This window comes from Mobula birostris, chromosome 8 (genome assembly GCF_030028105.1).
Source record: "Mobula birostris isolate sMobBir1 chromosome 8, sMobBir1.hap1, whole genome shotgun sequence".
In the NCBI taxonomy this organism is placed as follows: domain Eukaryota; kingdom Metazoa; phylum Chordata; class Chondrichthyes; order Myliobatiformes; family Myliobatidae; genus Mobula; species Mobula birostris.
Genome location: NC_092377.1, coordinates 109,373,821 through 109,395,570, shown reverse-complemented (window position 1 = coordinate 109,395,570; position 21,750 = coordinate 109,373,821). Strand labels below are relative to the sequence as shown.

At 41.8% G+C, this 21,750-nt stretch overlaps 1 protein-coding gene across 3 annotated transcripts in view; it reads left to right on the top strand.

Moving 5' to 3' along the window:
- Positions 1 to 21,750, top strand: part of tmem181 (transmembrane protein 181) — a 137,798-nt gene that overhangs the window by 47,378 nt on the left and 68,670 nt on the right. For all 3 annotated transcript variants that reach the window (XM_072265941.1, XM_072265942.1, XM_072265944.1), the window contains exons 6-7: positions 7,967 to 8,089; positions 16,015 to 16,095. In XM_072265941.1, the coding sequence (XP_072122042.1) occupies positions 7,967 to 8,089; positions 16,015 to 16,095 (204 nt within the window). The remainder of the gene's footprint in view (positions 1 to 7,966; positions 8,090 to 16,014; positions 16,096 to 21,750) is intronic.

Below are 21,750 nucleotides of genomic sequence, written 5' to 3'. Positions count from 1 at the left end.
ATAACTCTTTCAGGCTTGTTAGACATGATCTGCCCTTCACAAAGCCATGCTCACTGTCCCTGATCAGACCATGATTCTCTAAATGCCCAGAGATCCTATCTCTTAAGAATTTTTTCCAACAGCTTTCCCACCACAGACATAAGGCGCACTGGTCCCGGACTATCCCTACTAGCTTTTTTGAACAAGGGGACAACATTCGCCTCCTTCCAAGCCTCCTTTACCATTCCCGTGGACAACGAGGACTTAAAGATCGTGACAAGAGGCTCAGCAATCTCTTCCCTCGCCTCATGGAGCACCCTGGGGAATATTCTGTCAGGCCCTGGGGACTTATCCGTCCTAATGTATTTTAACAACTCCAACACCTCCTCTCCCTTAATATCAACATGCTCCAGAACATCAACCTCACTCATATTGTCCTCACCATCATCAAGTTCCCTCTCATTGGTGAATACCGAAGAGAAGTATTCATTGAGGACCTCGCTCACTTCCACAGCCTCCAGGCACATCTTCCCACCTTTATCTCTGATCGGTCCTACCTTCACTCCTGTCATCCTTTTTTTCTTCACATAATTGAAGAATGCCTTGGGGTTTTCCTTTACCCTACTTGCCAAGGCCTTCTCATGCCCCCTTCTTGCTCTTCTCAGCCCCTTCTTAAGCTCCTTTCTTGCTTCCCTATATTCCTCAATAGACCCATCTGATCCTTGCTTCCTAAACCTCATGTATGCTGCCTTCTTCCACCTGACTAGATTTTCCACCTCACTTGTCACCCATGGTTCCTTCACTCTACCATTCTTTATCTTCCTCACCGGGACAAATTTATCCCTAACATCCTGCAAGAGATCCCTAAACATCGACCACATGTCCATAGTACATTTCCCCGCAAAAACATCACCCCAGTTCACACCCGCAAGTTCTAGCCTTATAGCCTCATAATTTGCCTTTCCCCAGTTAAAAATTTTCCTGTCCTCTCTGATTCTATCCTTTTCCACGATAATGCTAAAGGCCAGGGAGCGGTGGTCACTGTCCCCCAGATGCTCACCCACTGAGAGATCTGTGACCTGACCCGGTTCATTACCTAGTACTAGATCTAGTATGGCATTCCCCCTGGTTGGCCTGTCCACATACTGTTACAGGAATCCATCCTGGACACACTTAACAAACTCTGCCCCATCTAAACCCTTGGAACTAATCAGGTGCCAATCAATATTAGGAAAGTTAAAGTCACCCATGATAACAACCCTGTTATTTTTGCACCTTTCCAAATTCTGCCTCCCAATCTGCTCCTCTGTATCTCTGCTGCTACCAGGGGGCCTATAGAATACCCTCAATAGAGTAACTGCTCCCTTCCTGTTCCTGACTTCCACCCATATTGACGCAAAAGAGGATCCTGCTACATTACCCACCCTTTCTGTAGCTGTAATAGTATCCCTGACCAGTAACGCCACCCCTCCTACCCTTTTCCCGCCCTCTCTATCCCTTTTAAAGCACTGAAATCCAGGAATATTGAGAATCCATTCCTGCCCTGGTGCCAGCCAAGTCTCTGTAATGGCCACTACATCATAATTCCATGTATGTATCCAAGCTCTCAGTTCATCATCTTTGTTCCTGATGCTTCTTGCATTGAGGTACACACATTTCAGCCCTTCTACCTTACTGTCTTTACACCGTTTATTCTGCTTCTCTTTCCTCAAAGCCTCTCTGTATGTTAAATCTGGCTTTACTCCATGTACTCCTTTCACTGCTCTGTTGCTCTGGGTCCCATCCCCCTTGCAAATTAGTTTAAACCCTCCCGAGCCATGCTAGCAAACCCACCTGCAAGATGGTGATGCTGTCTCAGAAGTCTGTCCAATGTACGGGATGTTTCCCCAGGAGGATTGTCACTGGCCCACTTGAGGTCCCTGTTGGGTTTTCTAATACTGCTTCAGTTTACTTTGAAGCTCTGTGCACTGTATTTTGATTTGATTACACTTACCATTGTTGGTTTTTCACATGTTCAGTTAGAATCAAAGGGTCATAGAGTTGTAGAAAAAAAAGTATAGAACAGAAACAGGCCCATTTAAACTGCCTATTCTCATAGGCCTCCATACTCCAACCGTCCATGTACCTATCCAAACTTCTTTTCAACTTTGAAATCGAGCTCGCATGCTCCACTTGCGCTGGCAGCTCATTCCACACTCACAATCCTCTGAGGTAAGTTTCCCCTCATGTTCCCCTTAAACTTTTCACCTTTCACCCTCTAGTTGTAGTCCCACCCAACCCAGGTGGAAAAAAACCTGTTTGCATTTACTGTATCTAAACCACTCATAATTTTGTATACCTCTATCAAATCACCTTTTAATCTTCTATGTTCCAAGGAATAAAGTCCTAACCTATTCAATCTTAACATCTAACTTGGGTCCTAAAGACCCGGCAACATCCCTGTAAATTTTCTCTGTACTCTTTCAACCTTATTTCGATCTTTCCTGTAGGGTTGTGACCAAAACTGCACACAATACTACATATTAGGCCCCATCAATGTCTATATAACTTCAACATGACATCCCATCTCCTGTATGCAATACTTTGATTTATGAAGGCCAATGTGCCAAAAGTTTCTTTACGACCCTATCAACCTGTGATGCCATTTTCAATTAATTATGGACCTGTATTCCCAGAGCCCTTTGTTCTACCACACTCCTCAGTGCCCTGCCATTCACTGTGTAAGACCTACCCTGGTTGGTCCTACCAAAGTACAACACCTCGTACTTGTCTGCGTCAAGTTCCATCTGCCATTTTTCAGCCCATTTTTCCAGCTGGTCCAGATCCTACCGAAGCTATGATAGTCTTCTGTGATGTCCACTACACCCCCAATCTTGATGTCTTCTACAAATTTGCTGATCCAATTAACCACATTATCATCCAAATTGTTGATATAAATGATAAACAACAATGGACCCAGCACTGATACCTGTGGAACTCCACTCATCATAGGCCTCCAGTCAGAGAGGCAACCATCCACTACCGCTCTCTGGCTTCTCCCACAAAGCCAATGTCTAATCCAACTCACAACCTCAGCTTTAATGCCAAGTGACTGAACCTTCTTGACCAATCTCCCATGCGGGACCTTGTCACTGTCTCGCCTTCATCAACTTCCCTGATAACTTTCTCAAAACCTCTATAAAATCCATTAAACACGACCTACCACGCACGAAGCCATGCTGACCATCCTCAATCGGTCCATGTCTATCCAAATGCTCATATATCCGGTCCCTTAGAATACCTTCCAGTAACCTTCCCACTACTGATGTTGGGCTCACCAGCCTATAACTTCATGGTTTATTTTTAGAGCCTTTCTTAAATGGCGGAACAACATTGGCTATCCTCCAATCTTCCCACACCTCGCCTGTCGCTAAGGATGATTTAAATATCTCTATTAGGGCCCCAGCAATTTCTGCACTTGTCTCCCGCAGTGTCTGAGGGAACACCTTGTCAAGCTCTGGCGATTTATCCACTCTAATTTGCCTCAAGACAGCAAACAACTCATCCTCTATAATAGGAGCACTGGCTGCTTGCCTTTTGATTGGTTGCTCTTTACCAGAGAGGGAAGAGACTGCTGCTGCACCCAGAGTGTTGCCCAAGGGTTTTCTGCGTTTTGGATGTGGATTTGGACTATAGACTCTTTCAGTCTTATAGTTTTATATTCTGTATTTTTTCACCTGATCGTCTCGTTTTTTTGTGTGGGGAGGGGAATTTGGGAGTTGATGTGCCTGATCAGTTATTGTTTGTTTTTTTTTATGCGGGAAGAGGGACTCAGGGGTCCATGTGCCTGATCCATTTTGTTCTTTTTTTTGTGCAAGAGGAAGGATTTTGGGGGGGGGGGGTTGATACGCCAGTTTTGTGTTTATTTTTTATTTGAGGGGAGGTGGGATTTGGGGGTTGATAATCGTGCTGCCTTTCTTTTCTTTCTTGGTTTCATGGCTACCTGGAGAATTGAAGAATTTTAGAGTTGTATACTTTGATAATACATTAACCTTTGTATAGAGTCTATGAAGTTGATGCTGTTTTGTCTTACTTTAAGTAAACATAGATGCAAAAAATTCATTTACGATCTCCCCCATCTCTCTTGGCTCCACACAAGGATTACTATTCTGATTTTCCAGAGGACCAATTTTGTCCCTTGTAATCCTTTTGCTCTGAACATATCTGTAAATCCCTTGGGATTCTCCTTCACTCTGTCTGCTAAAGCAATCTCATGCCTTAATTGAGCCCTCTTGATTTCTTTCTTAGTGCTCTCTTGCATTTCTTGTACTCCATAAGCGCCCCATTTCTTCCTACTTACCTGGACCTATAATACAAATACACTTCTTTGTTCTTCTTAACTAGGGCCTCAATAGCTCTTAAAAATCAAGATTCCCTACACTTGTTATTTTTACCTTTTATTCTGACAGGCACTTTGTACTCTCAAAATTTCACTTTTGAAGGCCTCCCACTCACCAAGTACACCTTTGCCAGAAAACAACTTGTCAAACCACACTTTCCAGATCTTTTCTGATACCTTCAAAATTGGTCTTTCTTCAGTTTAGAATCTCAACCTGCAGACCAGACCTATCTTTTCTCATATTTACTTTGAAACTAATAGCATTGTGATGACCAGATGCAGAGTGTTCATCTACACAAACTTCTGTCATCTGCCCTGCCTTATTCCTTTATAGCAGATCATGTATCATACACTCTCTTGTTGGGACTCCTATGTACTGGTTAAGAAAACGTTCCTGAACATATTTGACAAACTCTATCCCATCTAGTCCTTTGACATTATGAGAGTCCCAGTCAATATATGGAAAGTTAAAATCACCTACTAAAACAACCTTATGTTTCTTGCAACAGTCTGCAATCTCTCTTTACAAATTTGTTCCTCCAAATCCCTCGGACTGTTGGATGATCTGTAATATAGCCTCATTAACACCTTTCTTATCCCTCAATTTCACCCACAACACCTCACTAGATGAATTCTCCAGTCTGTCCTGACTGAGCACTACCTTGACATTTTTCCTTGACTAGTAATGCTACCCCTCCTTTAATCCCTACCACTTTGTCTTGTCCAAAACAATGGAAACCCAGAATACTGAGCTGCCAGTCCTGTCCCTCCTAGAACCAAGCCTTGCTAATGGCTACAATATCATAAATCCAGGTGTTGACTTATGCCCTGAGCTCATCTGCCTTTCCTACGATATTTCTTGCATTGAAATATACGCAGCTCAGGATAATAGTTGCACTGTGCTCAACTTTTTGATTCCTGACTTTGTCAAAAGTCTTAACAATGTGTCTCTGTGACGTCTCCACTAACTGTTCTGGCTCTGTGGTTCTTATCTCTCTGCCACTCTAGTTTAAAACCCCTGTGCAGTACTGTGGGGCTCTGAAACCCCCATCACTGAACTGTAACTGTGAGGCTCTGTAACTCCCATTGCTGTACTGTAACTGCAGGAAGGGGCTTTAAACAATCCCATCTTCCACATCATTCTTTGTACCTTGAATATGAAAATTAAAAATAAACGACAGATAATCTTAAAACAGCAAGCTGATCACGCAGCTCCTTTGGAAAGACAGTGAATTCAGGGAGTGAAATGTCTCAGAACTCACTCAATTCTAGCAGGCTGTCTGAAGGTGAGTATGATTCCCTTGTTCAAAATGCAGAAAGAGAAGGCAGGGAATTAGAGGCCAGATAATTCACACCACCAGGGTCAGGAACAGTTATTACCACTCAACCATCAGGCTTTTGAACGTTGGGGGATAACTTCACTCAACTCCATTTCATCATTGAAATGTTCCCACAACCTATGGACTCACTTTCAAGGACTCTTCCTCTCATGTTCTCGATATTTATTACTCATTTATTTATTATTATTATTATTAGTAGTAGTATTTCTTTTTGTAGTTGCACAGTGTGCTGTCTTTTGCGCACTGGTTGAAGGCCCAAGTTGATGTGGTCTTTCATTGATTCTATTATGAATTTATTGAGTATACCCGCAAGAAAATAAATCTCAGGGTTGTATCTGGTGACATACATGTATTTTGATAATAAATTTACTTTGAACTTTGAATTTTGAACTTGAACATCTATTTTAGGCAAGATGAAATAACTAATGATTTAGTAAAGCTGAATATAGTCAAAACTATTTACGATAGTTTTATGCCAAGTAAATCTTGTCTGACAAATTTGAATGAGTTCTTTAAAGAATGTGATATTTGATGGAGTGGAACCCTATTCAGATGTCTTAGATTTCTAAGAGGTATTTGACAAGGGGCCACATAAAAGGCTGGAGATAAATGAAGTTAAGGTATTGGAGGAAGTGTGTTAGCATGGGTTAAAAACTGGCAGTCACGTAGAGTTGGGATTTGAACTATACCACCATGCAGCCCACAACTTTTTTTTATCCCCAACAGATAATGCTTATCAACACATGCAAAATGCTGGAAGAACTCAGCAGATCAAGCAGCATCGATAGAAACGAATAGATATTCAATGTTCACAACCAAGAGAAAATTTGCAGATGCTGGAAATCCAAGCAACACACACAAAATGCTAGAGGAACTCAGCAGGCCAGGCAGCATCTGTCTCCCTCTGGTGCTCCTCCCCATGGTCTTCTGTTCTCTCCTATTGGACTTCCCCTTTTCCAGCCCTGTATCTCTCTCACCAACTTTCCAGTTCTTTATTTCATCCCTCCCTCTTGAGGTTTCACCTGTTACTTTGTGTCTCTCTCTTCCCTCCCCCAACTTTTAAATCTACTCCTTGTCTTTTTTCCCTCCAGTCTCATCCCAAATGTCAATTGTACTCTTTTCCATAGATGCTGCTTGGCATGCTGAGTTCCTCCAGCATTTTGTGTGTATTGGTTAGATATTCGATGTTTCAGACCAAGACCCTTCTTCCCGACTTGCAGTTCTAAAAAAGGGTCTCGGCCCGAAATGTTGACTCTTTGTTCATTTTTATAGACGCTGCCTGACCTGCTGAATTCCTCCAGCACTTTGTGTGTGTTCTGCTCTGGAGTTTCAGCATCTGCAGACTTTATCGTGTAGACGATGCTTGTCTACTGTTTCCAGCATTTCCTGCATTTCAGGTTTCCACCATTTTAAGAACTTCGGTTTTCTTAGTCATTCCATTACTGACAGAATTTGTATTTGTATGGATGTAAATGTTTACAGCCCAAGCTTCATAAACATAAACATCTTTTAATATTATATTTAAACATAAATATAGCCAGAAATTTTGACAGGATGTGTACATCAAGTGTAATACAGGTTTCCTCCGCTATTCAAAGGTAGAGCATTCCTATGAAACTGTTCGTAAGCCGAAATGGCGTAAAGCGAAGAAACAATTACCATTAATTTATAAGGGAAAATTTTTTGAGCATTCCCAGACCCAAAAAATAACCTGCCAAATCATACCAAATAGCACATAAAACCGAAAATAACACTAACATGTAGTAAAAACAGGAATGGTATGATAAATACACAGCCTATATAAAGTAGAAATAATTTATGTACAGTATAGTTTCACTTAACAGAATCGGGAAGTTTAAGCCAAAATTGATTTGTCAAAAAAAATTGGCACGTAAACACATGTGCACGTCACGCATTCGCACATACATGCACGTCACGCTTGCACACATACACGCATTCGCATGTCATGCATGCGCACAAACCTGCCCGTGCAAGGCTTCATGGTCATGGTAGTCTTTATTGGGGTAAACGCAAGTTTAAAGCAAGCGTCTTTTTTCGTAAAAGCGAAAATCCTCTTTCGGTTAACGAAAACAGGTACTAATGTAGGTCTTTTGTAAAAGCGAAATGTCATAAAGAGAACATTGGGAAAGCGGGGGACACCTGTATGTCATGTGCACTGTCCTGAACCTCTTTGAATAATACAGTTGCATCAGTGTTTCAGTTTTTTTGTGAGAATGTGACTAATTGGGGTTTTTATTTTATTTTAAAGCGGCTCTGTGATGAAATAATTGTACTCCATCTTGGTTATCTAAACTACACGGAATATGTGATTACTGTCACATTTTACAATCTAGTAAACACTGAGTTTTCAATCAAGGATGTGAATTTCACAGTAAGTACACCATTTATGATTTTTTTCAACAATGTTTCTAGTATTAAACCCTTGTCTTTTACAAATAGTTCATGCAAATACATGTACAAAGATCCTTTAATTACAGTGGCTAAAGGTTTAAAAAAAAATATTTTTTGCAGTGTGTCCTGCATATCCAGTTGGTAGTGTTGTTATTTGTGTATTCCTTTCACTACACCAACTTTGAGTAATTCTCAAAAGAGAACAGTATTTGATTTAGAGATGTAACTTAGTCTCCAGAATCCCTGTCACTGTGAATTTTTACTGTTGTGTAACCAATTTCCTCTTTGTTTTTATATTTTGCTTTATTGCACATACCATGTTTCATATGTTGGTGTTAAAGGTCAAGACTGATACTGATTCTTGTGTTTGGTGAAGTACCTTGTCCCATTCTTGTCGATTTCCAGTCCCCTTGTACACTGGCAGCGTCCACATGGTCTTAACATGGCATTCCTGTTCCGACATGTCGGTCCATTGCCTCCTCTTCTGTCAAGATGTGGTCACCCTCAAGGTCACCATATATTCCATCTGGGTAGCCTCCAACCAATTGGCATGAATATCGATTTCTCCTTCAGGTTAAAAAAAAATCCTTCTGTTCCCACTCTGACCTCTTACCTCTTCTCACCTGCCTATCACCTCTCCCTGAGTCCCCTCCACCTTCCCTTTCTCCTATGGTCCACTCTGCTTTGCTATCAGGTTTCTTCCATTCCAGCCCTTTACCTTTTCTACACACCTGGCTTCACCTATCACCTTTTTGCTATCCTCCTGCCCCACACCCCTCCTTTTAATTCTGGTGTCCTCCCCGTTCCTTTCCAGTCCTGTTGAAGAGTCTTGGCCCAAGACATTGACTGTTTGTTCATTTCATCGATGTTGTCTGAACTAGCTGGGTTCCTCCAGCATTTTGTGTGTGTGTTGCTTTGGATTTCCAGCATCTGCAGATGCTCTCGTGTTTATGCTATTTATATATTGTTCCCTTCCTGTGCTTTAATCAAGTGTTTTTATATAGTATAAGCAGCAATAGAGAAGGCAGCTTGTTCATTTTTTAATAGTGCATATCTACTACTACTTTTTATTAAGTGATTGGATTAGATGAAAGTGGATGTGTTATTTTTCTCTTCATCATATCATTTGGTCAACATAACATTATTGTGTGAGTTTGCTGTACATAAAGTGACATTTCCGTTATCATAGCAGTGACTTTGTAGAGTCAAACAGCATAGAATCAGGTCCTTTGGCCCAACGCATCCATGCCAACTGTGTTACCCAGTAAAACAAGTCCCATCTGCCTGCATTTCACCCCCAGCTCTCTACTTCTCTCATTTCCTTGTACTTAACGAGATAGCTTTTAAATGATGCTGATGTGTCTGCCCGGACCACTATTTTTGGCAACTCATTCCAAATGTACATCATCCTCTGTGTGGAAAAAGCTGCCCCTGATATTCCTTGTAAATCTCTCGCCTCTCTCTTGTTTTTAGCACTCCCTCCCTGGAGAAAAGATTATGTGCTTTTACCCTGTCTATACTCCTCATGCCTTGATCAGGCCACCCTGAATCTCTTGTCTTCCAGGGAATAAGGTCCTAATCTATGCAACCTTTCCTTGTAAGTCAGGCCCCCATCTCTGCCAGGTCCAAGCAACGTCCTGGTAAATCTTCCCTGTACTCTTTCTAGTTTAATATGAGGGTGCTAAAAACAGTACACAATACTCCAAGTGCAGCCTCACCAACTTAACTGCAACATAACTTCCCAACTCCCGTACTCAGTGTCCTAACTAATGAATGCCAGTGTGCCAAGTCACAAACGAGAAAATCTGCAGATGCTCGAGATCCAAGCAACGCACACAAAATGCTGGAGGACCTCAGCAGGCCAGATAGCATCTATGGAAAAGAGTACAGTTGATGTTTTGGGCTGAGACTCTTTGGTAGGACTGGAGAAAAAAAGATGAGGAGTAGATTTAAAAGGTGGGGGAGGGGAAACACAAGGTGGTAGGTGAAACTGGGAGGGGGAGGGATGAAGTAAGGAGCTGGGAAGTTGATTGGTGAAAGAGGTACAGGGCTGGAGAAGGGGGAATCCAATAGGAAAGAACAGAAGGCCATGGAAGAAAGAAAAGGGGGAAGGAACAGGGGGAGGAGCACCAGAGGAAGGCGATGGGCAGGCAATGAGCTAAGTTGAAAGAGGGAAAGGGGGATAGTGAAAGAGAGGTGGGGGGACCATTACCAGAGGTTCGAGAAATCAATGTTCATGCCATCAGGTTGGAGGCTACCCAGATGGAATATAAGATGTTGTTCCTCCAACCTAAGTGTAACCTCATCGCGAGAGTGGAGGAGGCCATGGATTGACATATTGGAATGGGAATAGTGTGGAATTAAAATGGGTGGCAACTGTTTTCACAATCCTATCTAGTCTTGTGGCTGCTTTCAGCAAGCAATGCCCACATAACTCAGAACCTCTGTTCCACAATACTCCTCATTCACTGTACAAGTCCAACTGTGGTCTCATCTCAAGAACACAATACTTCACATTTATCTGGATTGAGAGCCAATTGCCAATCCTCAGCCCACATACCTTGGCACAAGGACATCTTCTATCCTGCTGTTATAAGACTATTATCTACCACACTGCACCTCCTCTGTAACTATAACACTTTATTCTTCATTTTGTTATTGTTTCACCTTGTTCAGTATTGCGCAAAATACTTAAGCACATTTTTATAGCTAGGGTGCCTAAAACTTTTGCACAATAATGTACTACCTCAGTGTAGTGCTGCAATGAAATAAACTGTTCGGATGGAATGCAAGACAAGTTTCTTACTGTACCTCAGTGGTTGTGAGAATAAAATAAATATCAATTTAGTTGATTAAGATACCCCTGTAATTTTTCACTATCTTTTATGTTATCTATAATGCCACCTACTTTAGTATCATTTACAAGCCAACTATCCATGGCTTGTAAATTCATATCCATACAATTTATGTACCAGCATTCAGTATTGCGGTAGGAAAGTTTGTAGGTGCCTACAATTGTATAGACTCAGTCATATAGCCCACGATGTCCATACCAGCAATTACTTACATACCTACAGTGACTCCATTACCCAACACCAAGTCTGGATGCATCAATGTTATGTGCGTGCCTTCCTTCATAACGTCAGGTAGTGTGTTACATATTACGGACACTCCCTGCATGAAATCTTTTTCCTCAGCCACCTTCTAAGCCTGTTCCTCCTTACCTTAAACTTGTGCTCTCTCGTTTTTGATAGCCCAACTATGAGGAAAGATTTCCTATTAACTCCTATCTATGCTCCTTATTTTGTGTTCCTCAGTCGGTTTCCTCATCAGCCTCCTCTGCTCCAGAGAAAATAAACCTGTAACATCAAATTATTCATCATGTGAAATTTTCTAGGCAACATTCTGGTTAGTCTCCTCTGTATCCTCTCCTTGGCAATCCTTTCCTATAGTGGGGTGACCAGAAATCCACCACTACTCCAGAAGTGGCCAAACCAATATTTTATAAAGCAGTAACATAACCTCTCTGCATTTGTATTTTGTCTTGTGTTAGGTATCCTGTATACCACCTTCACCACCTTAGCTACCTATTTCTGTCACCTTCCAGGTCCTTCAGTACCTACTCCCTAGGGCCATACTGTTTGTTGTGTGTGCATCAGCTCAGACTTAACATGATTAAGTTCTGTTTTCCATTGTTCTATTCACTTCAATTAACTGATCAAGATATTCTGTGGTCCAAGGCCATCTCCTAACTATCAATAATATCACTACCTTTTGTATGATGTGCAAACTTACTATTATAATCCCCACATTCATATGCAAATCATTAGTCAATATCACAAATAGTAAGTGTCACCATTCCAATTCCTGTGGTACACCACTGGTCATAGGCATATAATCACAAAAAGGGCAATCCTCCACCGTCACCCTTTGCTTTTTACCAAGCTAATTTTGGATCCAATCCAGGTAAACTGTTCCTCCTCTGTCCCTTTCTCTCTCCTCATGATTTGTCCAGTTCCTCCTACACCACACTCACAGCCCCAATATATATATTTTTCTATCCCTTCTTCCCCTTCCTTCACCCAGCCCATCTGTCAATCACCCACACATTCTTCTGACTGAGTTCTCTCTGTTCCCATCTGCCCTCCCCACCTCCCTTATTTGGTTGTATGTTCCACCTTCCTTTCCCATCAGAATCATCTGCAGCCATTTTTTCCCTCCATCTATCACCTTGCAAAATCTGTTGTTTATTCAACTCTTCCCTCCTCCATTTGCATATCGCCTCTCCTCACCCGGAGCCATCTCTCACCAGCCAGTTCTTGTCCCACCTCCTCTCCTCACCTCTTTATACTGGCTCTCTTCCCTCTACTCTTAAGTCTAGAGGAAGGATTTTTCCATTTCCCTTCGCTGACCTGCTGTTCCTCCTGCTTTTTGTGTGTTGCTCCAGGTTCCAGCAACTGCAGTCTCTTTCATTTGGGTCCGTTTTCCCAAATTGCCTTGGATCCCTTGAAGCTTAACCTTTTGGATGAACTGACCATGTGAAATCTTGTGAGAGCATTTACTGAAGTCCATGTAGGGTATCTTTTTTACGCCATGGACCCCTGTCATTAACCGAGGGGTTCGTGAACCCCAGGATGGGAATCCCTGATGATGGGTTTATCGTTACATTTTGTTCCATCTAAATGCAATCATATGTGCCCTTTTAATAAAACCATGCTATGCTGTCTTTCCAAAAGTTAAATTCCTCGGGATTTTTCCAATAGCTTCTTGTTGAGGACATTGGACTAGCAAGCCTGGAATTACTAGCCTTCTTGCACCACATACAGCATAGAGTTGCAAGAAAAAGTCTGTGAACCCTTTGCATTTACCTGGTTTTCTGTATTAATTACTCAGAAAATGTGGTCTGATCTTCATCTAAGTCACAATAATAAACAAACACAATCTACCTAAACTAATAACACACAAATAATTGTACTTCTCTTCATCAATACTGAGTAGACAGTTTAAACAATCACAGTCTAGGTTCAAAAAAGTATGTGAACCTCTCCAAAAGCTGTTTGGAGTCGGGTGTTCCAGTCAATGAGATGAGATTGGAGGTGTGGGTTGTAGAGGTGCCCTGCCTTATATATAAAAAAGATGCACAAAGTCAGATTATTGACAGAGCCTGCTCTTCCGAAGAAAGATCTGTTTATGTGCACCATGCCTCAATGAAAACAACTTTCAGAGGTCCTCAGAAGAAGAATTGTAGAGATGCATGAAGCTGGAAAAGGCTGCAAAAGCATTTCTAAAGACCTGAATGTTCATCAGTTCGGAATAGAAGAAATTCAGTACTGTTGCGCCTCTCCCTAGGAGTGGTCTTCCTGCAAAGATCACACCAAGAGCACAATGTGCAATGCTGAAAGAGGCGAAAACAAACCCAAGGGTAACAACCAAAGACCTGCAGAGATCTCTAGAACTTGGTAAAGTCTCTGTTCATGAGTCCACTATAAGAAAAACACTGAACAAGAATGGTGTTCATGGAAGGACACCACAGAGGAAACCACTGCTCTCCAAAAAAAGACATTGCTGTACTTCTCAAGTATGCAGAAGACCACCTGGATATTCCACAACACTTCTGGACAGATGAGACAAAAGTTGAACCTTTCGTCAGAAATGCACAACGCTGTGTTTGGAGGAAAAAGGGCACTGCACACCAACATCAACTGTGAAGCGTGGCAGAAGGAGCATCGTGGTTTGGGGCTGCTTTGCTGCCTCAGGGCCTGGACAGCTTGCAATCATTGAGGGAACAATGAATTTAAAATTGTATCAAGACATTTTACAGGAGAATGTCGGGGTAGCAGTCTGTCATCTGAAGCTTAGAAGTTGGATGATACAAGACAATGATCCAAAACACAAGAGTAAATCAACAACCAGATGGTTTAAAAAGAAGAAAATTTGTGTTTTGGAATAACCAAGTCAAAGTCCAGACTTTAACCCAGTTGCGATACTGTGGCATGATCTGAAGAGGGCTGTTCATGCAAAATAGCTCAGAAATATTGATGAACTGAAGCAGCTTTGTATGGAGGAATGGTCTAAAATTTTTCCTTGCCATTGTGCAAGTCTGCTTAGCAACTACAGGAAACATTTGGTGGAGGTTGTTGATGGTAAAGGAGGTTCTATCAGGGTTCACATACTTTGTCCAGCCTGGACTCTGAATGTTTAAACATTGTGTTCAATAGAGATATGAAAGTACAATTGTTCGTGTGTTATCAGTTTAGGCAGATTGTGCTTGTCTATTGCTGTGACTTGGATGAAGATCAGACCACATAGTAATTAATGCAGAAAACCAGGTAATTGCAAAGGGTTCACAAACTTTTTCTTCCAACTGTATGTTGCCTCCTGCAATGTCTGGGAGGGCTCCAGTGATCTCATTCCTCATCTCCCAGGGAAGCCTGCAATATATCTAATCAAACCTTAGGAAATTATTCACCCTCCAGCCCACCAACACACACCTAATTCCCTTTTTAATGCTAATGTGTTCGAGAATTTTATTACCCATTCCAATTAATTCTTCAGGTACAATGATGTCCTTTTTGGTAAATACAAGTGAGAAGTATTTATTTAACAACTCCGTGTCCTCTGGCTCCATTTACATGTTACTATTTTGTCCCCGTTTAAGCCCTACTCTTTCCCTGGTTATACTTTGTCCTTACTTTGTTTACTAAAAAGCCTTTGTAATTTCCATATATTCTTATTTTTTCTTTAAATCTCTTTTTTAGAATCCCTTTGCCTCTTCTGCTCCCCATTCTTTATGTCTGTTATATATTTGCATTTTTCTTTTTCCTGTTCTCAATTGATTCACTTGACAACCAGGATCCCTAGAATATGATGTTATTTCCTTTCACCCTTATGGGAACACATTTACCATCAACTCTTGTTGGTTGTTGATCTACCTTCAAATAGCTGTTTGCAGTCTACTTTTGTCAATCCTGTCTTGTAATGTTAAATCAGCTTACCCAAATCTAGGATCTTCATTTCTGTTGAAACTTAAAGGGTTATGATCATTATTTCCAAAATGGTGTTATGATACCTCTCATAACATTAGATCTCACAGTGGCTCTTCTCTGGTAAGAATATCCATGTACTGGTTTACAAAAAGCTCTCTTGGATGCAATAGGCTCATACTCAATAGTCCCCCCTCCCCTTTTTGCACACCCTGTACCCAGTCGCATGTTGAACTTCTATACCAGGTAGTCCCAACCTGGGGTTCACTGACCCTTTGCTTAATGGTATTGGTCCATGACATGAAAAAGGTTGAGAACCCCTTTTCTATACCCTGGAATGTTGACTTGCCAAGCCTGTCTTACCTTGAACTATGACAGGGATAGTTAGGGTAGAATCTTTTTCCCGTAAGTATAAGCTGTGAGGTAGGCAGCTTAGTGGTCTTTTGGGTAGAGTTTTATGCACATAGTGATTTGAACCTGGAGTGTGCTGCGTGAGGAGGTGGCGGAGGAAAGTGCTTGTCTCATTTAAGAAACATCAAAATAAACATTTAAATTGTCAAGGGGTAAAAGACTATATCTATTGCCAGTAAATGCGACTACTGCAGATAAGTACAAGGGCGGGCATGGAGATAATGAACCATGATAACTGATACCCTTTCTTAGTGTGTCCTGCAGCAGCTTGGAGACATCCTTGACCCTGGCTCAAAGGAAGCCCATACCCTCCAGCAGTCTTTACTTGCAGCCACAGAAATTCCTGTCTACTCTCCTCACAAGCAAATCCCCTATCTTGTTCCCCTACTGTAATAGCTACATTTCCATCTTTGAAGCCACAAACCATGTTTCATATTGAAATAAATTGAATGCTACTGTGGAGACTGTTTGCCTTGCTTATTTAAAGCTGGTGTTATGCTTCTGTCAACAGCTGAAGATGTATAATGCCTCATTTTCACAAGTGGAGATCTGGTTTCGGTTCATCTTTGTAGTTTTCACTTTCATGGTCACAGTAAGTACAATATGTGCCAGGAGCAATTAGTATTTTGAAGGGTGGCTGTGTTTTGAATAATTCTGCTTGCATACCTTCATGGTATTAGAAACAAAATGGCTTTAGAGTTGTTTAGCACAGGTACAAATGGCCTGACTGCATTGAATACCTATCTATTGGCAAGATGATCAAGTGTGTTTTTTTTCAGGGAGGAGGGAATCAAATGTATGGTTTCCAAATTTGGCCATTACACAAAAATATGTGGGAGGGCACGTTGTAATGAGGATGTCATGGTCCTGCCACAGGATATGGATCAGACGTCAGCATGGTTTTGTGCAGAGGATCTAGTTGTGCAACTGCATGAGTATTGAATTACAGCGGTACAACAGAGGAATGGGCCTTTCAGCCCACAATGTAGTGCTGAACTAATTAAATCTGTCATTAAACTAATCCCTTCTGCTGACACAATTCATGTACCTTCATTTTCTGCACATTCATGTGCCAATCCAGGAGCCTCTTAAACACCTCTTTCATATTTGCTTGCACCACTGTTATCCCTGGCAATAGATTGTACGCATTTAACACCCTCTGTGTAGAAAATAAAACCTGCTCCACACGTCTCCTTTGAACTTGGCTCGTCTTATCTTAAATGAAAGTATTGGACATTTTGACCATAATAATAAGATACCTATTTATGCCTCTTATAATCTTCTAACAGGTTTCCATAAGACATAGGAGCAGAATTAGGCCATTTGGTACATTAAGTCTGCTTCACTATTTAATCATGGCTGATACTTTTTTACCTTCCTGAGCTCCACTTCCCAGCCTTCTCCCCATAAGCTTTGGTCCTGTGTCCAATCAAGAACCTACCAAGCTCTGCCTTAAATACCCCAATGACCTGGCCTCCACAGCTGCCTGTGGTAATAAATTCCAAAAATTCAGCACCCTTTGGCTAAAGAAAATTTCTTTGCATCTGTGTTTTAAATGGATGCCCCCCTATCCTAAGGCTGTGTCCTAGACTCCCCCAACATGGGAAACATCCTTTCCACATTTATTCTGACTAGGTCTTTCAACATTTGAAGTGTTTCATTGAGATCCCCCCCCCCCACTTCATCCTTCTGAATTCCAGCGTATACAGACCCAGAGCCATCAAACATTCCTTGTATGATAACCCTTTCATTCCTGGAAGCATCTTTCTGAACCTCCTCTGGACCCTCTCCAATGCCAGCACATTGTTTCTAAGATGAGGGGCTCAAAACTGTTCACAATACTCAAGGTGAGGCCTCACCAGTGCCTTATAAAGCCTCAGCATCACATCCTTGCACTTGTATTCTAGACCTCTTGAAATGAATGCTGACATGGCATTTGCCTTCCTCACCTCCGACTCCACTTGCAAGTTAACCTTTAGGGTATTCGGCATAAGGACTCCCAAGTCCATTTGCGTCTCAGATTTTTGGATTTTCTCCCCATTTATAAAATAGTCTGCACATTTATTTCTTCCACCAAAATGCATGACCATGCATTTTCCAACATTGTATTTCATTTGCCATTCTCTTGCCCATTCTCCTAAACTTCTGCAGTCTACCTGTTTCCTCAACAGTACTTGCCCCTCCACCAATCTTCGTATCATCTGCAAACTTGACAACAAAGCCATCTATTCCACCCTCGAAATCATTCATATACAGCATAAGAAGAAGCACCACTAGTCATTGGCAGCCAACCAGAAAAGGATCCTTTTATTCCCACTCGCAGCCTCCTACTAATCAACCAATGCTCTAGCCATGCCAGTAACTTTCCTATAATACTTCTAATTTGGTAAACAGCCTCATGTGTGGCACCTTGTCAAAGGCTTTCTGAAAGTCCAAATGTACAACATCAGCTGCATCCCCTTCATCTATCCTAAGTGTAATCTCCTCAAAGAATTCCAACAGGTTCGTCAGGCCAGATATTCCCTTAAGGAAACCATGCTGACTTTGTCCTATGTCCCCAAGTACTCCCTAACCTCATCCTTAACAATTGACTCTAACATCTTCCCAATCACTGAGGTCAGGTTGACTGCTCTATAATTTCCTTTCTGCTGCCTTCTTCCTTTCTTAAAGAGTAGAGTGACCTTTGTAATTTTCCAGTCCTCTGGCAACATGCCAGAATCTAATGATGTTTGAAAGATCATTATCAATGCCTCCACAATCTCTACCGCTACCTCTTTCAGAACCCTTGGGTGTAGTTCATCTGGTCCAGATGACTTATATACCCTTAGGTCTTTCAGCTTTTTGAGCACCTTCTCCCTTGTGATAGTAACTGCACTCACTTCTCTTCCCTCGCACCCTTCAACATCTGGTACACTGCTAGAGTCTTCCACAGTGAAGACTGATGCAAAATATTCATTTAGTTCATCTGCCATCTCTTTGTCTTTTGTTATTATTTCTCCAGACTATATCCACTCTCATATCTCTTCTATTTTTTTGCATTTTTGAAAAAGTTTCTACTATCCACTTTGATGGTGTCTGCTAGCTTGCTTTCATATTTTATCTTTTCCTTGCTAATGATTCTTTTAGTTGCTCTCTCTGTACGTTTTTAAAAGCTTCCCAATTCTGTCTTCCCACTAATTTTTGCTTTGTTGTATGCCTTCTCTTTTGCTTTTACATAAGCTTTGACTTCCCTTGTCAGCCACGGTTGTACTGTTTTGCCATTTGTTTTTGAAATACATCTATCCTGCACCTTCCTCATTTTTCCCAGAAACTCACGCCATTGCTGCTTTTCTGTCAGTCCTGCCAGCATCTCCTTCCAATTTCCTCTGGCCATCTCCTCTCTTATACCACTGTAATTTCCTTTACTTCACTGAAACACTGCTACATTAGACTTTGCTTACTCCCTATCAAATTTCAAGTTGAACTCAATCATATTGTGATCACTGCTTCCTAAAGGTTCTTTTACCTTAAGCTTCCTAATCACCTCTGGTTCATTCCATAACACCTAATCCAGTGTAGCTGATCCTCCAGTAGGCTTAATGACAAACTACCCTGAAAAGTCAACTCATAGGCATTCAACAAACTCACTTCCTTGGGATGCATTTCCAACCTGATTTTCCCAATCGACCTGCATGTTGAAATCTCCCATGACTATCATAGCATTGCCCTTTTGACGTACCTTTTCTATTACTTGTTGCAATCTGTGGTTCACATCCCAGCTACTGTTGGGAAACCTGTATATAACTGCCATCAGGGACCTTTTACCCTTGCAGTTTCTTAACTCAACCCACAGGGATTCAACACCTTCTGATCCCATGTTATATCTTTCTACTGATTTGATGCCATTCTTTACCAGCAGAGCTACGCCACCCCGTCTGCCAACCTTCCTATCGCTCCCATGCAACGTGTAACCTTGGATATTCGGCTCCCAACTGCAACCATCCTTCAGCCGTGATTCGGTGATGGCCACATCATACCCAACAATCTGTAAAAGTGCAACAAGATCATCCAGCTTATTTCTTATACTCTGTGCATTGAGATATAACACTTTGAGTGCTGCATTTACAACCTTGCTTGATTCTGCATCCCTAATACACTGGTACTCACCCTGCTGGCTGCAATTATGTCCTATCATCCGCCTGTCCTTCCTGACAGTCTGACTGCAAGCTATCTTTACTTTTTTACCATCCATCCTATCCTGAGTCCCTTCACTCCAATTCCCACCCCCTTGCCAAATTAGTTTAAACCCTCCTCAGCAGTTCTAACAAACCTGCCTGTGAGAATATTGTCTCCCCCCCAGGATCAGATGCAACCCGTCACTTTTGAACAGGTCATACCTTCCCCAGAACAGATCCCAATGATCCAAGAACCTGAATCCTTGCCCCCGCACCAGCTTCTCAGCCACGCATTAATTTGCCAAATCATCCTGTTTCTTCCCTCACTGGTGCGTGGCACAGGCAGCCATCCGGAAGTTACTACCCGGGAGGACATGCTTCTCAGGACCTCTTTTCCTTTCTATGTCATTGGTACCAATATGTACCAAGACGTCTAGCTGCTCTCCCTCCCTCTCTAAAATGTTGTGGACGTGACCTGAGATGTCCCTGACTCTGGCACTTGGGAGGCAACATACCATCTGGGTGTCCCGTTCACAGTTCCCCTTAGTCTCTGATGCTCCAGAAAAATGATCCAGATTTGTTGTGGCCTTCAATAAAGTCAGCATCTTGGTAAATCTCTTCTCCACCCTGTCTAAAGCCTGCACATCCTTCCTATAATTTGACAATCAGAAATGAAAGCAATACTCCAGATGCAGCCTAACCGGAGGTACACAAAGCTGCAACATAATCTTTGACTTTTGAACTCAGTGCCTTGGTGAATAAAGGCAAGTATACCATATGTGTACCATAACAGCATAAAGACATGGGAGCAGAATAGGGCCATTCAGCCCATCGAGTCTGCTGCGCCATTCCAGCATGGCTGATTTATCATCCCTCTCCACCTCCTTCTCCCGCCTTCTCCCTGACACCTTTACTAATCAAGAACTTATCAACCTCCTCTTTAAATATACCCAATGATTTGGCCTCCATAGCCATCTGTGGCAATGAATTCCAAAGAATCACTACCCTCTGGCAAAAGAAATTCCTCCTCATCTCTGTTCTAAATGGATGTCTGTCTATTCTGAGGCTGTGACCTCTGGTCCTAGGCTCCCCTATCATAGGAAACATCAACTTCACATCCATTCTGTCTAGGCCATTCAATATTCTACAGGTTTCAAATACATCCCCATTTATTCTAATAAAATCCAGTGATTACAGGCTCAGAGTTATCAAATGCTCCTCATACATTAAGTCTTTCATTCCTAGAATCATTTTTGTGAACCTTCTCTGGACTCTCTCCAATGCCAACACATCTTTTCTTAGATAAATGGCCCAAACCTGTTCACGATACTGCAAGTACTGTCTGACCAATGCCTTATAAAGCCTCTGCATTATATCTTTGCTTTTATATTCAAGGCTGACATTGTATTTACCTTCCTCACCGCCAACTTAACCTGCAAATTAATCTTTAGAGAATCCTGTACAAGGACTCCAGCGACTCTTTATACCTTTGATTTCTTAATTTGCATCGTTATTCTGCATCATTATTCTTTCTACCAAAGTGCATGACCATAAGCTGCTGTACATTGTATTCCATCTGTCACTTCTTTGCCCAATCTTCTAACCTGTCTAAGTCCTTCTGCAGCCTCCCTACTTTTTCAACCTTTACCTGCCCCTCCACCTAACAGACACAAAGTACTGAAGGAATTGAGCAAGTCAGGCAGCATTTGTGGAGAGAAATAAAGAGCTGACATTTCAGGGCCGCTGCCCTTCATCTGGGTCTTTACCATCCTACAGGCAGTTTCAGAGAGCTATTAACTTGGAATGCAAGATCACCCTATACTTCAACAGTGTTACAGGTTCTAGATCTTTCTTTACATTCAATCTCCTAAGGTGCAACACCTCACACTTGTCAGGATTAAAGTCTATCTGCCATTTCTCTGCCCATATCTACAACTGATCTATATTCCAGTGCATACTGGTTGGTTGGTAAGTTGATGGAGAAGATCCTGAGAGGCAGGATTTATGAACATTTGGAGAGGCATAATATGATTAGGAATAGTCAGCATGACTTTGTCAAAGGCAGGTCATGCCTTACGAGCCTGATTGAATTT